The 18,818-nt window shown below is 38.9% G+C and overlaps 2 protein-coding genes across 16 annotated transcripts in view; one reads left to right on the top strand and one right to left on the bottom strand.

The window, feature by feature from the left end:
- The window catches only part of BTBD10 (BTB domain containing 10), a 59,831-nt gene extending 47,074 nt beyond the window's left edge, over positions 1 to 12,757 (top strand). For all 9 annotated transcript variants that reach the window (XM_081153240.1, XM_081153236.1, XM_081153235.1 and 6 more), the window contains 3 exons: positions 6,038 to 6,235; positions 8,866 to 8,976; positions 11,639 to 12,757. In XM_081153240.1, the coding sequence (XP_081009366.1) occupies positions 6,038 to 6,235; positions 8,866 to 8,976; positions 11,639 to 11,949 (620 nt within the window). In that variant the 3' untranslated portion in view covers positions 11,950 to 12,757. The remainder of the gene's footprint in view (positions 1 to 6,037; positions 6,236 to 8,865; positions 8,977 to 11,638) is intronic.
- A 744-nt stretch (positions 12,758 to 13,501) lies between these two features.
- Positions 13,502 to 18,818, bottom strand: part of BMAL1 (basic helix-loop-helix ARNT like 1) — a gene marked incomplete at its 5' end in the record, with an annotated part of 103,047 nt that continues 97,730 nt past the window's right edge. For 4 of the 7 annotated variants that reach the window (XR_013999982.1, XM_081153225.1, XM_081153223.1 and 1 more), the window contains 2 exons: positions 13,503 to 14,170; positions 14,906 to 15,005. Coding sequence is in view for 6 of the 7 variants with exons in the window: in XM_081153225.1 (XP_081009351.1) it covers positions 14,010 to 14,170; positions 14,906 to 15,005 (261 nt within the window). Of the gene's footprint in view, positions 14,171 to 14,905; positions 15,006 to 18,818 lie in introns of all 7 variants that reach the window. The other 3 variants (XM_081153224.1, XM_081153222.1, XM_081153227.1) reach the window with 1 other exon arrangement.

The raw sequence follows: 18,818 nt of genomic DNA, 5'->3' as shown, positions 1-18,818 counted from the left end.
TAGAAAGCAGAGTGGGGAGGTCATTCTGAGAGCTGGGATTTTTGCAATTAAGATGCAAAATATATACTTTGGAAATAACCTAGTTGGAGCAGAGATTTTATATATCAGTACCAGAAGGAGACAGGAATAATTAAGTGGGCCAGAGTATGGAAGGTGTTTAATTCAAACTAATGTTCTTACATTTTATTTTATATACAGTGGGAAGCCGTTTTTGAAGTTTCTTATACGTGGTTATAGACTTGTGTTAGCCCCAGACATAATGGTTATCTTTACTTTATTATCTAAACTCAATACTAGCTTGGCAGAGTGGTTTCAAAGATTGGTGTCCTGAAAACTGTGAATGGGAAATTTTATTTAAAATTTTTGAGGCACCTCTTGTATACTTAAATATAACTATCCTTCATGCTTAGTTGTAATCTAACTCTGAAAATGAGTGGCCTTATTAAGCCTCTCCCTAAGTACCATTATGGACACTTCCTTAAAGTGTCCATAAAAATATCAGTAGGTGGGACAGAACAGTGAATGGTCTAACTCTGAGTCCATTTCTATGTAAATGATATTTAAAAGTTTAAAGTCAAATAGTTGCATAGCTGGAACATACAACTATAAACATGAATAAAGTTGCTGTTTTTTCACATCTTAAAAAAATGATTTTTAGTTCAAACCATGAGCATTCATTATTCTAATTATAGATCCTAGACTTTACGTTTAGTGTATTTTTTTCATGAGACAGTTTTAACTTCATTTAATTAGATGTTGAATTTTGGTGACTGTCAGATTAAAAAAATGCACTGGAATTTCTTAGAGATGATTTGGATTTTAGTTCTGTAGTCCTTTAGACATAGTTTGCCATGTCATCACTGTTAAGTTTCATTTATATTATGGAATTAAGAGTGTTTATGTAAAATATATGTAGTATGGTTTTTCTAGACTTCTGATATTAAAATAATACTTGTAATTATTTCTAGATTACCTGTGATATATGTTACTAAAAGTTTAGAGATTCTCATAGACTTTAATTAAAGCAAAACTATGTAGAATGTGAAGAGACAGAAATAGTCTTATAAAAATATAAAAGGATACTGTGAGTGTAGATTTGAGTCCAAATATGAATTTTTTCCTGAAAATAAGTGTCTTTATTGACTATTGGAATGACACTTGACACTAAAATGTCTAAGTTTGTCTCTTAACTGAAAAAGAAATTATACAAAGTACTGAATGCTTATTGACTAGAGAGTTCTGGGTTTCTTGGGCAAGTTACTTAAAACCTTGTTTCTTAGTTTCCTCATCTTTAAAATAGAGACAGTAATACTTATCTCACTGGGTTGTTGTGAAGATTAACTGAAAAGTGCTTGACACAGTATTAAATAAGGGTTTCCTTAAGAAAATAAGGTAACAAAATTAGGAAATAAAAGTAAATTAAAAGAAAAACAGCCCTAGCCTGTTTGGCTCAGTGGTTAGAGTGTCGACCCACGGACTGAAGGGTCTACACTCCCTTCCTCCAAGGTCGATTCCTGCCAAGGGCACGTACCTTGGTTGCAGGCTCAATCCCTGGCTTCGGTCCAGGGCATGTGTGGGAGGCAACCAGTGGTGTGTCTGCCTCACATCGATGTTTCCCTCTCTCTCTCTCTCTCTCCCTTCTACTCTCTCTCAAAAGCAATGGAAAAGATGTCCTCGAGTGAAGATTAAAGAAAAAAAGAAACATTAAAGGGTCATATTGTATTGTACATGCCATTTTATATTTCTACATGGAAAAATATATTGTGGATAACTACATTAATAAACATTTTTTAATGGCAGCTCATTTAATGGTTACATCGTAATCAGTCATTTTCTTCATTTTTAAAAAAAATGTTTTTATTGATTTTAGAGAGAGAGAAAGGGAGAGGGATAGAAAGATAGAAACATTGATGAAAGAGACATCCATCCACTGACTCCTGCACACCTCCTACTGGGGGTCTAGCCTGCAACCCAGGCATGTGCCCTGACTGGTAATCGAACCAGGGACCTCTTGGTTCATGGATCGACACTCTGGCCGGGCAATTTTCTGCATTTTATTGAGCACTCACGTTATAGAAAATATTAGGTTTATAAAAGGCAAGAAAAAATAAGTTTACTGCTCTCATGGTGCTTGTAGTATAGTGGGGAAAAGAGACAAGTAAATTATATTATGGTGTTAGAGGAAGAGTAGGGTGCTAAATGGCCTTGTAGGAACAGTACCTAACTCAGGCGTGGGGGCTCGAGGAAGTTTTCTGGAGGAAAGGGAAGAGGAAGTGTGTTCCAAGCAGAAGGAATCGTATGCTTAGAGGCAAGATTAGTATAGGGAGGGGCTGAATTCTCAATCTTCTGTCATGGAACCTGTCATGTAGTGAAGGAAACCTGTGGTAACTAGTAGCTCCCCAACTAGGCTGTACATCTTCAGAGTACACATTCTCTTCCTTGGCAGGCACTGTATTTTGAGAACCAGGGCTGAACTCAGGAATGAAGGCCTAGAGCTAAAAGAAATGAAAATACAGTGGACATGTTCAGTTTGAAATACTTATTAGACATCCAAGTGGAAATGCTGAGTGGGATATTAAGTGTACGTGTTTAAAGTTCAGGAGAGAAATGTGGGCTGGATATTTATATGTGAGAATCATCAATATATGGATAGTATTTAAAGAAAAAATATTTTTAAAAGAGGTTACACACCTATAACCTCTTTTTTCACATAACAGGACTTTATGGATCAAGTTGAGGATTTGGGACTTTTATTCTAAGGGTAGTACAAGCCATGAAAGGTTTAAACTAGGAGACATAAATAGATTTGGCTGTTGTGGGGAAAATGAATTACAGTAGTTCCCCCCTTATCTGAGAGATCTATATTCCAAAACCCCAGTGGATCCCTGAAACTGCAGATAGTACCAAACCTCATATATTACGTATATACATTTTCTGTGCATGTATTCCACTCACAAATTTTTTGCCTTTTAATTAAGCACTTATTACCCCCAGTGGCTGTAACTTTTGCAGTTTGAGGTGCACCAACAAACTAGCATGAATTTTTTTCCTTCTTCACAATTTCACAGAAGATTCATTCTTACCATAGATCTTACCAACCTCAGCATATGATATTTTTTCTTAAGAACTTTCATCTGCCCGGCCGGGCGTGGCTCAGCTGTTGAGCATCGACCTAGGATCCAGGCAATCGGGGTTTGATTCCCAGTCAGGGCACATGCCTGAGTTGCAGGCTCGATCAATGATTCTCTCATCACTGATGTTTCTATCTATCTCTCTCCTTTCTTCTCTCTGAAATCAATAAAGATATATTTTAAAAAAAAAAAGAACTTTCACCTTTTCACTTACAGGAAACACTTTACACCTTCTCTGGCATATCTGACTTGTGCTATCACTACTCTTGTGCTTTGGGGCCATTATTAAGTAAAATAAAGGTGATGTGGACACAAGCCGTGTGATACTGTGACGGTCAACCTGATAACAGACAGTTACTAGTGACTAATATATACAGTGTGGATATGCTGGATAAAAGGATGATTCATGTTCTGGGTGGGACAGAGCTAGACAGTGGAAGATTTCCTCATGCTGCTCAGAACAGCACGCAATTTAAAATGTATGAATAGTTTATTTCTGGAATTTTCTCTTTTTAAAAAATTTTTATCCTTACCTGAGGATATTTTTTCTATTGCTTTTCAGAGAGAGTGGAAGGTAGAAAGAGAGAGAGAAACATCTATGTGGGAGAGAGACATTGATTGGTTGCCTCCCTCATGTGCCCCGACTAGGGCCAGGGATCGAGCCTGCAAGCGAGGTACGTGCCCTTGGCCAGAATCGAACCCGGGATCCTTCAGTCCTCCAGCCGATGCTCTAACCACTGAGCCAAGCTGGCTAGGGTCTTTCTTTTTTTTACGAGTTTGAGCCAAACTGACAACATATGCCAAGGAGCAAGATCTCAAATGCTCCTGGTATTTTCCATTTAATATTTTTGGACCACAGTTGACTGGGGGTAACTGAAACCTCAGAAAGTGAAACCATGAGTAAGGGGGTACGGCTGTACAGAGGGGCAAAAGCCAATGTTGGAGGAGTTTAATTAGAAGGTTTTACAGTAGTTTTTATAAAAGTTAATATGACTTGATCTGCGGTGGGGGCAATGGGGATGGAATGTGTTCTGTTTATTGCTATTTAACAAACCATTCCAAACTTAGTAGCATAAAGTACAATCATTTTTGTTCTGTGGGTCAAGAATTCAGACGGTACAAGAGAGATGGGTTGTCTGCTTTATGATGGCGGAGGCCTTATTCTTGTGAAAAATTGAAGGGCTGAGGTGACTCAAAGGCTGGGTTCAGCTAGGACTGTCAAACACACTACCTGTATGTGGCCTCTTCATGTGTCTTGGGCTTCTCCAAGACTGGAGACTGGGTTCAGAGAGGAAGCATTTGGAGAGAGAGCAATCCCCAGATCACGGCAAAACTGTAAGTCATTTATCAACCATCATCTTTGCCATTTCCCCTGGTTACAAGCAAGTCATTATGACCACTAGATAAAGGGGAGGAGAATTAGACTCCACCTCCTGCAAGGAGATGTGAAGGTCACATTGCAGAAAAGCATGTGGCATAAGAGATTTGGTAGCTTTGGAAAATATCATTTTCCAGAGAAGAAAATGACATAATTCAAGATGTATTTAAGAGGTGGACTTAATAGCACTTGGTATGATTGATTTAAGAGATGAAAGAGGAATCAAGGATTCATTTATTTATTCCACAACTGTCTAAGTGCCTGTGCCTGTCAATGCCCAGCACTATTCTGAGATGATTCCGAGAACTTGAGTGGATACTGATGCTATTTGCTGATTTTGAAAACACTGCAGAGAGATGTAGAGATGATGCAATTCAATTTTGGATATATTGAGTAGAGTTTGAGGTGCCTGTGATGTGGCATCCATGTGGAAGTTTCCAGAAGGCAGTTGAATATAATGCATCTAGACTACAGAAGGCAAAATTAGTAAAGTAAATTTGGGAATTGTCAGCCTAAGGTGGTGAGAGGAGCAAAGAACTTAAAATTGTGAACACCTTAGAGGAGAAAGAGTTGGCAGAGGTGACTAGAGAAAACCAGCCAGAGAGGAGAAAGAAAACCAGGTAGCAGAGGTTCTTAGGGATGAGAGCATTTTAAGGACAAGTGAGAGAGATTGAACCAAGAGATCAATAGTTATATAATTAGACAGCATGTTGTAAGGGGAAACACTCCCTTGGGAGATGACACTCCAACCCTCCCAGTAGTTCCTGAGGTGGTAGAGCCTTAGGAAGGAGATAGGGCATTGCCCTTGAAATAGCAATAAAAGAAAAAACATTAGGTCAATTTAGGTGAGTTTGTGCAGCTGTGTATTTGGGAAGTTGAAGTTGTTCATTGTGTCTATACCTGAGGATGAAATGAAGTGTATTTTTACCTTTCTCAAGGGTGCGAAGCCCGTGTAATTCCGGTATCTTGCTCGGTTTTGCTTGGCCGTTTGCCTTCCGTATCCCAGTTGACCCTTCTCATCTAACCCCTTTTACACTGAAATTTTAATGCTGGTGAATAATTTTCTGAGAAAGAAAACGTGGGAGGTGGAATGGGAGCTACTTTAGTTTATATTAATAATCTGAAAATTATCCTTAATATCTACTTTAAGATATACTTGATATACTGATAGAAGACAACATAATATAATAAAAGAAATGCCCTGGGCTAGGGATGGGGGTGGGGATGGATTTAGTTCTGATTTTGCAAATTAGTTTTGTAACCTCAGGCAGATTACATCATGGAGTGTAAAATAAAGGGGCTTGTTGTTGGATGCCTTTATTTGCCCTTTTTTGCTCTGTAATTCTACAGTTCCATAATAACTCTTCCTAGGAAAAGTTCTGTTTACTAAAGAATAACCACAATATTGTCTATAGGGTCCATAAATAGATACTGAACTAATCTGACCTTCTGTGTGTTGCTTCTGCTCTGTTTTTACTTATCAGTCACCCCCCAAAAAATCAATAAGTTCTTGTGGGTCTCATTTCAGGTGCTCTAATGCATGAATTATCAAATGATGGTGCTCGTAGACAGTTTGAATTTTATCTAGAAGAAATGATCCTGCCTCTCATGGTAGCTAGTGCCCAGAGTGGAGAACGAGAATGCCACATAGTGGTGCTTACAGACGACGATGTGGTTGATTGGGATGAAGAGTATCCACCCCAGATGGGAGAAGAATATTCACAAAGTAAGTATTGTGGCATGTTTTCTGTTTCCTGAATCATTACAGATTCTCTATTTTTTTTTTTATAATATTGATTAAAGGACAGTTTTTATAAAAAAAGTACATTGAACTCTTAACTATACCAGGACTCTGCAAACTATGGCCTGTGGGCCAGATCCAGCCTATTGCCTGTTTTTAAAAGGTTTTCTGTATTGTCTGTGGCTGCTTTTGTGTTACAGTGGCAGAGTTGAGTTGTTGTAACAAAGACCGCATGGCTCGCAAAGCCCAAAGTATTTACTATCTGGCCCTTTACAGAAGAAGTGTGCCCACCCCTGACATGCACAGAGGTGGTTTGCTTTTTGTTGAATATCTGGATCTTGATGGATTTTTTCCTTTGAATTTGGAAGCCTCCTAGAGAAGTAGATCCTGGAGTAGTAGATCATAAAAAAAAGCTGTTTTTTTAAAGTGAATTTTTATTTGTATATAAAATGAGAAACTTCGCCCTGCCCGGTGTGGCTCAGAGGTTGAGCGATTCCTGGTCAGGGCACATGCCCAGGTTGTGGGCTCAATCAGTGACTCTCTCATCATTGATGTTTCTATCTCTCTCTCTCCCTCTCCTTTCCTCTCTCTGAAATCAATAAAGGTATATTTAAAAAATAAAAAAATAAAATGAGAAACTTCAACTCATTGATTTCGAGAATGACTTTAATTTCTAAGATGTTCCTTTTTAAATATCACATGTGTTTGGAGGATACAGTGAGCCTTCAGGAAGCTTTGTTAGGTATTTCTGACCAAAACAGCGTATCTTGAGCAGGAGTGACCAACTTTTCTTACTGCACTTTCAGATTTTTTTCTAATTAGTGCTTTTTGACTGTTTTTGTTAGAAAATTTATCTTACTGTTGTTTATCTTGATGAATTCAATAGGGTATTTTTGACCAGTTTCATAGATTAAGAGTCAAAAGAATAATTTGAAGAACTAGGTAAAATAGCCCAGCATTTTGTTCTGTACTCCAGTCTGTACTGACTTGGTAAGGATTGGGGTTTAAATAAAAAGTACAGGAATATAGACTGTATCAAAATCCTTTAATTATTTTCCCATTTTACTTACCCTTTTCTAAAAACAAAACAAAGCAGACTCCAAGTGGTGTTCTTTTTGACTTCTAAAGAAGACTTTCAAAGGTTATTTTAACACCAATTACAGTAGCACTTTTCAGAGTTTATATTGAGATGTTTTTGTTGCATGATATACTTAAATGAGTGATTCTTTTGTGGACAGTTGTAATAATAGACATTTCTGTTGCTATTTCCTCATTCCTAGGCCCTTTGCTGACAATGGTTTTCTGTAACAGTATGTGGAATAAAAAGTTGAACAAAACACAGGAAAAATGAAAGGTTACCAAAAATGAAGAGAAATATCGGAATGAACAAACATAATTTGTATTTTAGTTTTCAAAAAAACTAAACTTTCTGACTTGAAGAGAGTAGAGCCAACATAGAATACAGAAATGACATAATAGTGATGTAGGGATTATAATACACCTGGCTTTTCCTTAATTGGTGAGCTTTCCATTTCAGTGTTTTTTGGTTTTCTTGTTTTTATCTTAAGCTTTGAAGCTTAAAAGGACTGAAAGCATTTTTACTTAATTTGTCTAAATGTTTCATCTTGTGCCAATGGGGAGCTAAAGATTTATTTAAGGAGACAGAGATAGCCTCTTCAGCCTGATTTTCCTAAATGTGGCAACCGTCCATTCTGAGATGTCAAAAAATATTTCTCTTAAAATATCAGTAATCTTAAGGATGTAGTTACAAATTTACTCCATGAGTAGCATCTGTATACGTATTTTCCTTTTATTGGCTCTTAAACCAGCATGTTTGGTTTGTGAGTGTTTTTTTCTTTTTTTGAAAAAACCTTTGCAGTTCACCTTTTAAGGGAGATAACTCCACCTGAAAGAGAGAAGGCGAGGAAAGTCCATCAGTCTAACTCCCTGAAGTTCCCAGCACATTTGGAAGACTCAACATGTTGTCAGTGGAATGTCTGTCCTTTGCAAAGCCAGTTTGCTCTAAACAGACTAACCTAGGCAGAACATGCTCGAATCTGCCATTTTTAACATCAGTATTAAATGGGGCTGTTCGCCTGAATGGAAAACAGTTTGTGGGGAGGGTCTTTGCCTTTTTGGGGAGCTATTAATAGTTGCTCAATCCATGAAATGCAAGATGTATCCATTAGGTACTCTCTAACAAGGCATTTTTTCCCCTTTCCAGACGAGGCCTTGTAGGCATCCTAGCAAAGTCCTTTACTTTGCTTGCTTGATAATGATGTGATCCTGATGTTTTCTTTTGGTTCTCTTATTTGAAGAAATTGGGGCAGATCCTATTTCAATAAGTTTATATATGATATATCTTTCAGAAGGAGAGTTCTTCCTATGGATTGGGTTACCTGATTGGTTATTAAAGCTTTTTTTGTTTCAACTTAAGTATTGCTTATACATTAACTGTACTGAATTGTCCTGTCATGTTGGCTAGTCATCCTTTGGCATCACTGCATCCACTATTTGGGATTTTAGGGTTGTGAGCCCCATTTGATGATCAAGATAAATTTTTTATATCCAAGTACTTTGATTTTAATAAAATACTTTTGTCTTTTTGTTTTCAGTTATTTATAGCACAAAATTATATAGATTTTTCAAGTACATTGAAAACAGAGATGTGGCCAAATCAGTTTTGAAGGAGAGAGGTCTTAAGAAGATTAGATTGGGAATAGAAGGTAAGACATTTTCATATATTCTGTTAACTTTCTTTTGAAAACAAAAACACAAGGTTAAAAAAATAGAATTTCATTTAGAATATAGTTTGAATACTTTAAGAAAAACTCAGAGAAATGATTATATCGAATGATCATGTAGTAGACCTATAAATAACAAAGACCAGCTTTCTTTATCTGAGAAAATAGGCCATTAGAAATTTTTATTCCATAAGATTCCCTAGTAATAGAAGATATGAATTTATCTTTTCTGCTATAGCTCACCCTAATGATCGTTTGACTGAGCCCATACATTTTCAGATTGCTTTTTACTTTGATATAAATGAATTTTTCCAAAAGCCATGTTAAATGCTTGTTTTATTTTAAAATGCCCTTTGTAAGAATAAAAGTCCCTTCTTGACATAACATGACATAGTTTAAAGAATAAAGGTTCTAAAAGAAATAAGAATAAGAATAAAGGTTCTGGAGCCAGATTGCTTGTGTTCAAATCCTGTGACTTAACAATTGTATAACCTTGGCTAAGGCATTTAACTTCTCTGTGCCTCAGTTTCCGCATCTAAAATTAGGGCCTTAATAAATACTTTATAGGGTTATTATGATGATAGAATGAGTTGATACCTGAAAAACAAAGCAGAGCCTGGCATATAGCAGTTTCTCAGTACATGTTTGTGATGGTGATATGGAGATAATGGTGGTGATCATTGACCAGTCGAGCTGTTGGAGATCACAATACAGCAGATCCTTGAACAATTTCATTGTGTCGTTTCATCACAACATTGGTAAGATGCCATAGGAGCTTAACTCTTTATATCAGTTAACCTATGGTAAAATTTGTTTCATTATATCATTTGCTTAAAGTCACAAAACCTATTGACAGTGTTAACTGAAGACTTACTGTAATGGGCTGCTGAGACATATGGGGAAGAATGACCAGAAACAGTCTTTGCAGGCAGAGGAGGCGGCTTTGGGCTTAAAATAAGTAGTGAAATTGCTGACACATTAGTTTTACCCATGTGTGTCTTCTATCATTTTGCAAACAGCTGTTTGTTCTCAGAGCTAGAGAGAAAGCAACTGGGTCCTACTTAGATTGGGAAAACAAGGATGGCCTCTGTAAGGAGGAGGCATTTCAGTTGAAGCCTGATGGCAAGGAGGTTAGAACCGGGTTATAAGAAAGCTTTATATACTGTGCTGTGGAGGACGGGCCTTCCCCTTCAGCATGAGAAAACTTGGTGGTTTTTAACCTAGGATGTAATGTGATTACACGTGTTAGAGTGGTGATTCTTTGTGGAGAAGATGAGATGGGGATTTTGAAGACTTTCTAATGGCCCCAGAGGAACCCAGGACGAGGGAATAGAGATGGAGACCTTTCTGATCTCTAGTGCTGTCCTTCAGGTGGTAGGTGACTGGAAGTATGAAACGTAGAAGACATTCTGCAGAAGGTCTTTAGAAGGTTTTTGGCCCTGCTTGTTCTGTGCCCTCCTCACCTCAACCACATAACACACTCACTCCACACATGGCTAAATATATATACTAGCTACCAGTGCTGTCTACATACATCCCCCTATGCAATATAATCATTAATTGAGTCTCCGTAATGTGAGGCTTTTTTTTTTCTGATTCAGATTATGGTCTAACTGTGGCCCCTGGGCCAAATCCAGCCCAGTGCCTGTTTTTTTTATAAAGTTTTATTGGAATATAGACATGCTCTTTCATTTATGTATTGTCTGTGGCTGATTTCACTTTACAGTGGGATAGTTGAGTAGTTGAGATAGCAACTATATGGCCCGCAAGCCTCAAATAAGAATGTACTCTCTGGCCTTTTATGGAAAATGTTTGGCAATCCCTGGTCTAAACTAGCAATTCTTTCTAGTAGGAAGGAGGAAAGGGACGCATAATAATTTCTAAGGAGATGATGTTTTTGGAGAATTGCCTTCCCTGGTAAATGACCAAAAATTTTCCAAAACTAGGATTGTCCTTTCTAGTTGTTCCTTTTCAGGGATTATGATCCGAGAGAAGGAAGGTATAATTAATTAGGAAAAGCTGCTTTGGAATTGCCAATCTGGGTGAACTTCTTGGTTGTTGGGAGTAGTAACATTAAAATGAAATATGGGGTTAAATATTGGCTTTGCTTACCTAGGTGCAGAAGTACCTAGAACCAGTGAAGCTGGAGATCTCTGCAGCTTTTTGTCATTTAACCAGAAAAGGAAAGAAAAAACCCAGAGCAATGTGAAAATGCGATTTAGGTTTAAGGAAAGTAGAAGGCAAATGTGGCAGTCAGTTGCACATCTCGAGGCCAGATAATCCTGTGAAGGGAAGGAAGGGTTCAGGGAGATTAAGGATATACTGCTAGAGCCCAAGATGCACTAGATTACATACCATTTTATTTGGGACCCATCCTTTCCTGCTCTTAAAGAATGTTTTTCTGGTGGCTGATGTATTGAATACCTGAGAGAGGATAGACGGTTTTGTGAATTACATCAGGATTTTGGTTTCTGGCCATTGAACTGATGACCAAGGGAATGGAATATTGGTTTCCTTTCTCTGTTTTGTTTGTCCAGGAGCTACAGCAGAAAAGCCCTCATTAGGCTAACTTGGATGAGAAGTGTGGGGGGGCCGTGTATGTGCAAGTGTGTGTCCTCAGTTTGTAAAACCTTTCTATCCTCAGGTTATCCTACCTATAAAGAAAAAATAAAGAAAAGGCCTGGAGGCCGCCCAGAAGTGATTTACAACTATGTCCAAAGACCCTTTATTCGAATGTCCTGGGAGAAGGAAGAAGGAAAGAGTCGGCATGTAGACTTTCAGTGTGTAAAGAGTAAATCTATCACCAACCTTGCAGCAGCTGCCGCAGACATTCCCCAGGACCAGCTGGTCGTCATGCACCCAACTCCGCAAGTGGATGAGCTGGATATTCTCCCCATCCATCCCCCTTCGGGCAACAATGACCTCGATCCTGATGCACAGAATCCAATGCTGTGATGCTGATGTTCCTTGAAACCATAGCATGCTACTCTTCACAGTGACGTTGCACTCTCCTCATTCTGCACTGCAAGGCCACTTTTCATCGTGAGATGCACATAACAATGTTTAGGATATTGCAGTGTAGGCTTTTTTAAAGACCAAAGGTAGCTGAATGGTTTTTTAAATGAGTACAACTCTAGCATCCTGAGGTTCCAGTTATATAAATGTATTTGTTTACCAGTAGGTTTGTGAAATTGGTTCTTTGTATGGGGACAGTCCTTTTTCACACATCTAGATCTTTTCAGAAGTGGTGGAAATTGGCAGCTGGGGTACTTTCAGTCTAGATTGATATGTCATACCCCAGATAAAATGCAGAATATTATATAGTTGCACTTTATAAATGGTTAAATGGAACTGTTCAAGCCATTTTTATAGTTGTGATGCACAGTATAACTTAAATAAGTGCTTCTATCAAAGTATTCCTTCAGTAAAATGTGTATAGTTTACTGCCCATGATGAGCAAAAAATGAGTATTTATCACTGGGCTTATTTGAATGATTAGAATGAGATTCAGTGCCCACATCTTAACAGTTCAGTTATCTCCAGTGCCGTTTTCACCCTTTTAGAGTGAGTCACACGCAGGGAGTGTGAACATCAGGGGTGGTTTATTATCCAGTCTGCCTTACCCTTAATCCGTTCACAGATATTTATTTACTAATGATTTTTTCTTAAGAGTTATGGGATAGGAAAATGAAGTGTTTGCTCTTCATTTACTAAATGATTGTAAACTCAAGTTTTTCATCAAAATAAAATTCCATTGTTTTAATGTTTCTGATCAATTTTATAACCTTGACCATTTTTAGACTCATAATTAGACTTCCTGTCTTCCTGGTGTCATTATAACTAGAAAACAAATAGCAGCTCATGGAACTCAATTTGGTATGTGTGTGATGAGGCATTTAGATCCCCTACTAATTATAAAAAAATAAATCCAAAACAATGTTAGATCTGAAAGATACCATTTTCTAGTTCAACCTGATATGAAAGGTAAAATACCTTGACTAAATCGTACAGTGAGTGACCTTAGGTTTCAGAGCTAATTTCTGATACTAGTTCGGTGCTTTTTTCATTATACTGTGCTGCTCTGCTTAGCATATTACTCATACAAATGTTGTTTTTTAAATATTCCGTGACCTTTGGGTCTGGGGTCACACTGTTGGAAGCCATACAGCTGTGAGTACTAGTAGAGAGAGGAGTTGTAGTAGAGAAGCCAATCTGTTACATCTAGTCTTGAATTTGTAATTTAAGAGAATTGACTTTTGTGTTTAAACAGTAACATTTTTGTTCTCATATAAATAAAAATTGTAACGATTTGGAGATTAACTATTTTAACAAAATAGCTGAGCTTTTAACACAGGGAAATGATGTCAGTCCCAGAATTATTATGATGGCCAGAAAGGTGTAAATGTTATTGGCATGGATTGTCTTTAAAACCCACTGGAAAAAGTTGATGAACCAGCCCTATAGCATGTAGGATTTTTTTCTAATTATCTGAAATGTGAACAGTATTTATAGAACAAGGGAAACATTTATTAAAAATATTTAACTGTCTAATACATTATACTTTAACCCATATTTATAGTAAAGGATTCTTACAAGGAAGAATAAACAGCTTTATGATACAATTAGTATAAGAAATATCCACATGGGGGATTTCTTTGTAGTGTAAAAACACCATACATCTGAAATGACCATTTGCATATAAAAGCTACCAATGATGCTTCTGTGCACAATGATTAAAAAATTCAACACAAACAGAATCCAAAATATACAATTAATGCAAGCTATCCACAGCTAGCCCAATAATCAATGATGAGGAAACACTGGAGCAGGCTTAGTTCCACTTTGTCTGAAGTTACACATAGTAAGATTGACTTGTATCAATGGCTCTGAGATGGCTTTTATGAAGACAGTACATAAAAGCTGTTCTCTCCTTACCCAGTAAGCTTCTCAGACTGTAAAACTCCACCAGTAATGCACTTTGATACTGTAGCTGTTGCTAAAGCAACAGGTAGTGTTTACAGCGGCCATGGCAAGTCGCTAAAGTCAACAGGGCCACCCAGGCCAGCATCTGCTTCCAAGAGGCTCATTATGACAGCCATTGCTGCTTCATCGTTACTGGGACTGCTTGAGCCTTGATCGGTGTCTATCATGTCCATGCCTATATGAGGGTTCTCCCCTGCGGGAGGAGAGAAGACTGGTTAGTGATGATGCCAAAGTGTGTTTGCCTTGGTAAGCAATTCCGAAGCACACTTTTATTAAGAAAGTTATGCTTAACAGTAGGACGAGAGGAGCTACTTTTGGTGCTACATTGCCATATATATATTTTTTAACTGGGGTTTTCAGAGGGAAGAACCAATTTTTTAGAAACACAGTACTTAAAATATAATAAAGATTAAAAACATCTGAGTTGACCTCATTTTAATATTCTGATATAACAAATTATAAGGATGGAGTTACAGAAGGAAAGAAATGGGAAAATAGAGATTAGGAAAAAAGATCTAAAAAGATAAAGGGAAAGACGGGTGGGATGGGAGAAGTGGACTCTTCATTGCTAAATGACTTTTAATACCCTCTGAAACGTGCACTGATCACCCTTCTAGGCTTTGTCTCTAAACCACCATCGGTTTTTCCTCTGAAGAGATTAAGTCCTACACGGTGGGAGAAAGCCCGTGTCCAGGCTGCTATAGTCTCCTGAGTTCCAGGGACAAACTTGGATACTCCGCCAGAACGCAACCATTAAACTCCACTTGGAAGTAAAGATTTAAACAAATTTTTAACTTTTACTTTGTTCTTATCAAATTTATGTAGAACTAACTTGTTTGGTACATTTACATTCACATTATTAAAAATGACTTTGTGTCAGATGTGTTGCAAACTCATTGTAATGGAAATGAGTGCGAATGCCACTTACCAAGAATAGAACTATCGGAATACGGATAGCCTGGGTTCTCCTGAGCCTGCCCAGGTAGTAAGCCACTGGAAGGAATGTCTGGAGTCCCTCCATTTAAAATCTGCAAACAAAAGTGAAGTTTTCACATCACCAACAGTCAATCAGTATCATATGCAGTGCCACCAAGAAAATGAACTGTGTTGAAAAGAGGAAGGTGAGAGAAAAAAATGCTTCAAATGGCTTCGGTTTCCTCTTGGGCAATTTCAATCAAGAAACTGTTCAGAAGGGTCACGGTAAGAAAAAACTCCCCAAAACTATTTTTTTCTCTCTCTTAGATTCAGCCCATTCAGGCAATTTAAAGGCTCAATAAAATCCCTAGAGCATTCAGTTACCTTGGATCATGCTGCTCACATATTTCTTTAAGGCCAACGACTAAACCTCCGTGAGCCCAGCTGGGCAGTTCCCCTGAAGGGAGTAAAACTTTCAGATGTTGCTGAAGAAATGAGAGCTTGTGAAACTGAGAAGAGACAGCTCTGAGGAGTCACAAAAGAACAACAAAACACTAGAAGTAAATCTCTTATCAGTTAACTACAGACGCCGACTCTAGTAACCAGAGGTTTACGTTCTTAAGATAGACTCCTCCGTAGCAGAATTATCACTCTGTCTGCCCCCCGGCCCCCCACCCCCAGCTTCCTTCCCCTGGCTGAGTCTCAGAAAAGCCTCGTGGAGCATTTGGATGCAGGTGAGGAAACATGGTAGCTCCTTGGATTTCAGGAGGGGCGGAGATACCAGACCTTGCCAGTAGGTGGCATTGCAACTTCCTTGATCTCTGCAGTTCAAATTTTTGGTCTAGAGACCCCTTTACACAATTTAAAAAACTGAGGACTTGCACGCCGGCGTGGCTCAGCGGTTGAGCATCAACCTAGGATCCAAGAGATGCAGGTTCGACTCCCAGTCAGGGCACATGCCCGGGTTTTGGGCTTGATCCCATGCAGGGGGCCGCTGATCAATGACTCATCATTGATGTTTCCCTCTCTCTCCCTTCCTCTCTCTCTGAAATCAATAAAAATATATTAAAATAATTAAAAAATTAAAATTGAGGACTTTAAAGAAATTTTGTTATGTAGGCTATATTTGTCAATGTTTAGTGTATTTAAAGTTAAAAGTAATAACTTTAAAATATAATAAACCTATTACATGTTAACACGAATTGCATTTTAATGAAAAGTAACTATTTTCCAAAACAACAAAAAATGAGTGGTATCCTTGTTCTACATTTTAAAACAATCCAGTGTCTGCCTTAGTAGAATGTGACTGGATACTTGTAGTTGCTTCTCCATTCAGTCTGTTTAGATGTGTTGTTTGTAGTATATGAAGGAAATCTGGCCTCCCCTAGATATATAGTTTAAAAAGGTATATTTTAATAGCTTTTTCAAAGAATTGTGGTATTAATCTTTGACATTACATCAAAACTCAGTAAGTGGGCGTTTCTCAAAAGGTTAGCTGCAACATGGAATCTGAAACCATATAAGTGAGATTTCTGTACTCATGTTAAAATCCATTGGTCTGTCCATCTTAGGACGGATCTTTTGTTTACCTTTGCATGATTTTAAAATACCTTGCATGGGGCACGCTTTCCCTCCCTGGAGCCACACCTGTGCCTTTCCCTTCCCCCACAGGTGCGCATCTCCTAAGTTCTAAGGGACACCACGAGACTTGCAACCAGGGGGGCAATGGGCATGGCAGCCCACGCTAGCCCCCGAACCTGTCTCCAAGGCCCCTTTCTCTGACTTCCAGTGAGCTGACAGCGGCCCCGCCCAGCCTAGGCTCTCCTGTGGCTGCTGCTGTCCTAAGCCCGCCCTTGTTTCACTGTCCTCAGCTCTAATAAACGTACTCTCAAAATAAAAAAATAAAATTATTGGTCATTTGGAAAATACTGGTTCACTGAGTTATTCAGATCTTCCAAATGTTGACACATTGCAGGTACAACATTAAAACCACCATTGTTAATATTACCTAAATCATCGGAAATATCTTTTAAGTTAGAAAGCTGTCAATTCAAAGTAGTAGATAGAAGTTTTCCAAAAATTCTAATTTTTGCTTGAAAGCTGTAATTTTATCATTGGCAACAAATACTGTCAGTTGTTTTCCTTGAAGTCACAGGTTCACTTTATTCATTTTCAAGAAAATGTATGCTAAGTACCCAAGTCCGGACAGCCACAGTTTCCAGCAGAACAGCCGAGTTCTATGAAGAAAGCAGTCATGCGGCCAGAGCTCAGGCACTGAGCACCAGGGCCTTCCCCACGCAGCTGCGGGCTGCACAGGTGCCTTATGCGTACTTCCCACTGTGTCGCAGAATCAGATTTACTCCAGGGGCATATAAGAGCAGCTCTTTTTACTGCTTCATTAAGAACATTCTTAAGTGAAGCTGTCTTTAGAAACTTTTATTTTTATTGTGAGTGTATGGTGATGAAAAAATACGACTACTAGCGCAGTTTGGTGTCACTGCCCTGATTTTTGCAAAAGCACCAGCAGTTCTACCCAACCTTTCTTTTGTACTATCCATTCACATATCAATGCAGTGAGAAAAAAAGTATTTTGGCATTATTATGAAAAGAGATTGGACTTTGCAGAGCCCTGAACCGATCTTGCTCTCTTGCCCCCAAAAAGGCCACAGATGGCACTTAAGAACTGCCGCTTTGTCTGAACCTTTGCCTTTGGATGTGCGGACTCCCCTGGAAATTGCAAGGCTCACTTAAGCCCCCGCCTTTCAGCTGAACCCCAACTGAAAGAACTGGCGGGCTAACGGCTCATTTTCAGACCTGCCAAATTGGAGCGGGACTGGGCAGGGCTGGAAGCACTGTGGCTTTGGAGCGCTGTTTACTGCTGCTGTCATTTTCAACTCTTGTTTAGGCTGCTCTTCTAAGTCCTGCTGCCGAGGACTCAGAATACATTCAGAATTTCTTCTCTCAGACCCACTTATTTAAAAAAAAATTATTGTTGAAAATATTACAGGTCTCCTCCCCCCCCCCCCCTTACCTCGCCCCCAGGCCTTCTCCACACTATCATCTGTGTCCGTGGGATATGCATATGTGCATGTGAGTTCTTTGACCTCTCCCGCCCACTCCCCACCCCCTTCCCTCTGAGACCCCTCAGTCTGTTCCATGCTTCCGTGTCTCTGGATCTATTTTGTTCATCATTGTGTTCATTAGATTCCACATGTGAGTGAGGTCATGTGATACTTGTCTTTCTCTGACTGGCTTATTTCACTCAGCATAATACTCTCCAGGTCCTCTCAGTCCCACTTTTATAAGCTCAAAGAAAAAGGAACTTTTTTTTTCATAAATGCTTTAAAAACACTTGGGGCTTTGTGACGCCGAGCACGCTCCTTCGCCCTGGCAGCTACTGGTGTGAAAAGAATCGGGAGTGGAGACCTGAATCAGTTTGGAACCATCTAAGACATGCCAGGCTGATCTTTCAACACTTGGGAGCCTGGGTTTCTTCACCTATACAGTTGTGAGGATAAGATGAGACGATGCGTATGAAAGTTCCCTGGTTAATATTTAAACATTACACTGGATGGAGTAGAGGGATTCCTGGTTAACACCAGGGAGGTAAGTGCCTAGAAGTCCAGCTGAGAAGCAGAGAAGAGAAACAAGCCTACGGAGACAGTGGATCCACAGGGAGGAGGGACCCAGAGGTATAAAAGGGGGTCAGAGCTAAGAGCACAGCCTGCAGCCCAGGCTTCATCTAACCAGCGCTATTTTCCACGTTAGTAAAGGTCGGGCGCATTCACACATTATTTCATAACAGGAGTTCATGTGCAAAGATTCTGCCTGTTGCAACCTACATTAGCCCCATTAAAGAAAACTAGGGCTTAAAACTGCACAGGCTCGCGGAGCCAGCACATGGCCAAGCCAGGATTCCAACCCAG

Source organism: Miniopterus schreibersii (assembly GCF_964146895.1).
Source record: "Miniopterus schreibersii genome assembly, chromosome: 12".
NCBI lineage: Eukaryota > Metazoa > Chordata > Mammalia > Chiroptera > Miniopteridae > Miniopterus > Miniopterus schreibersii.
This window is presented reverse-complemented; position numbering and strand designations above follow the sequence as displayed.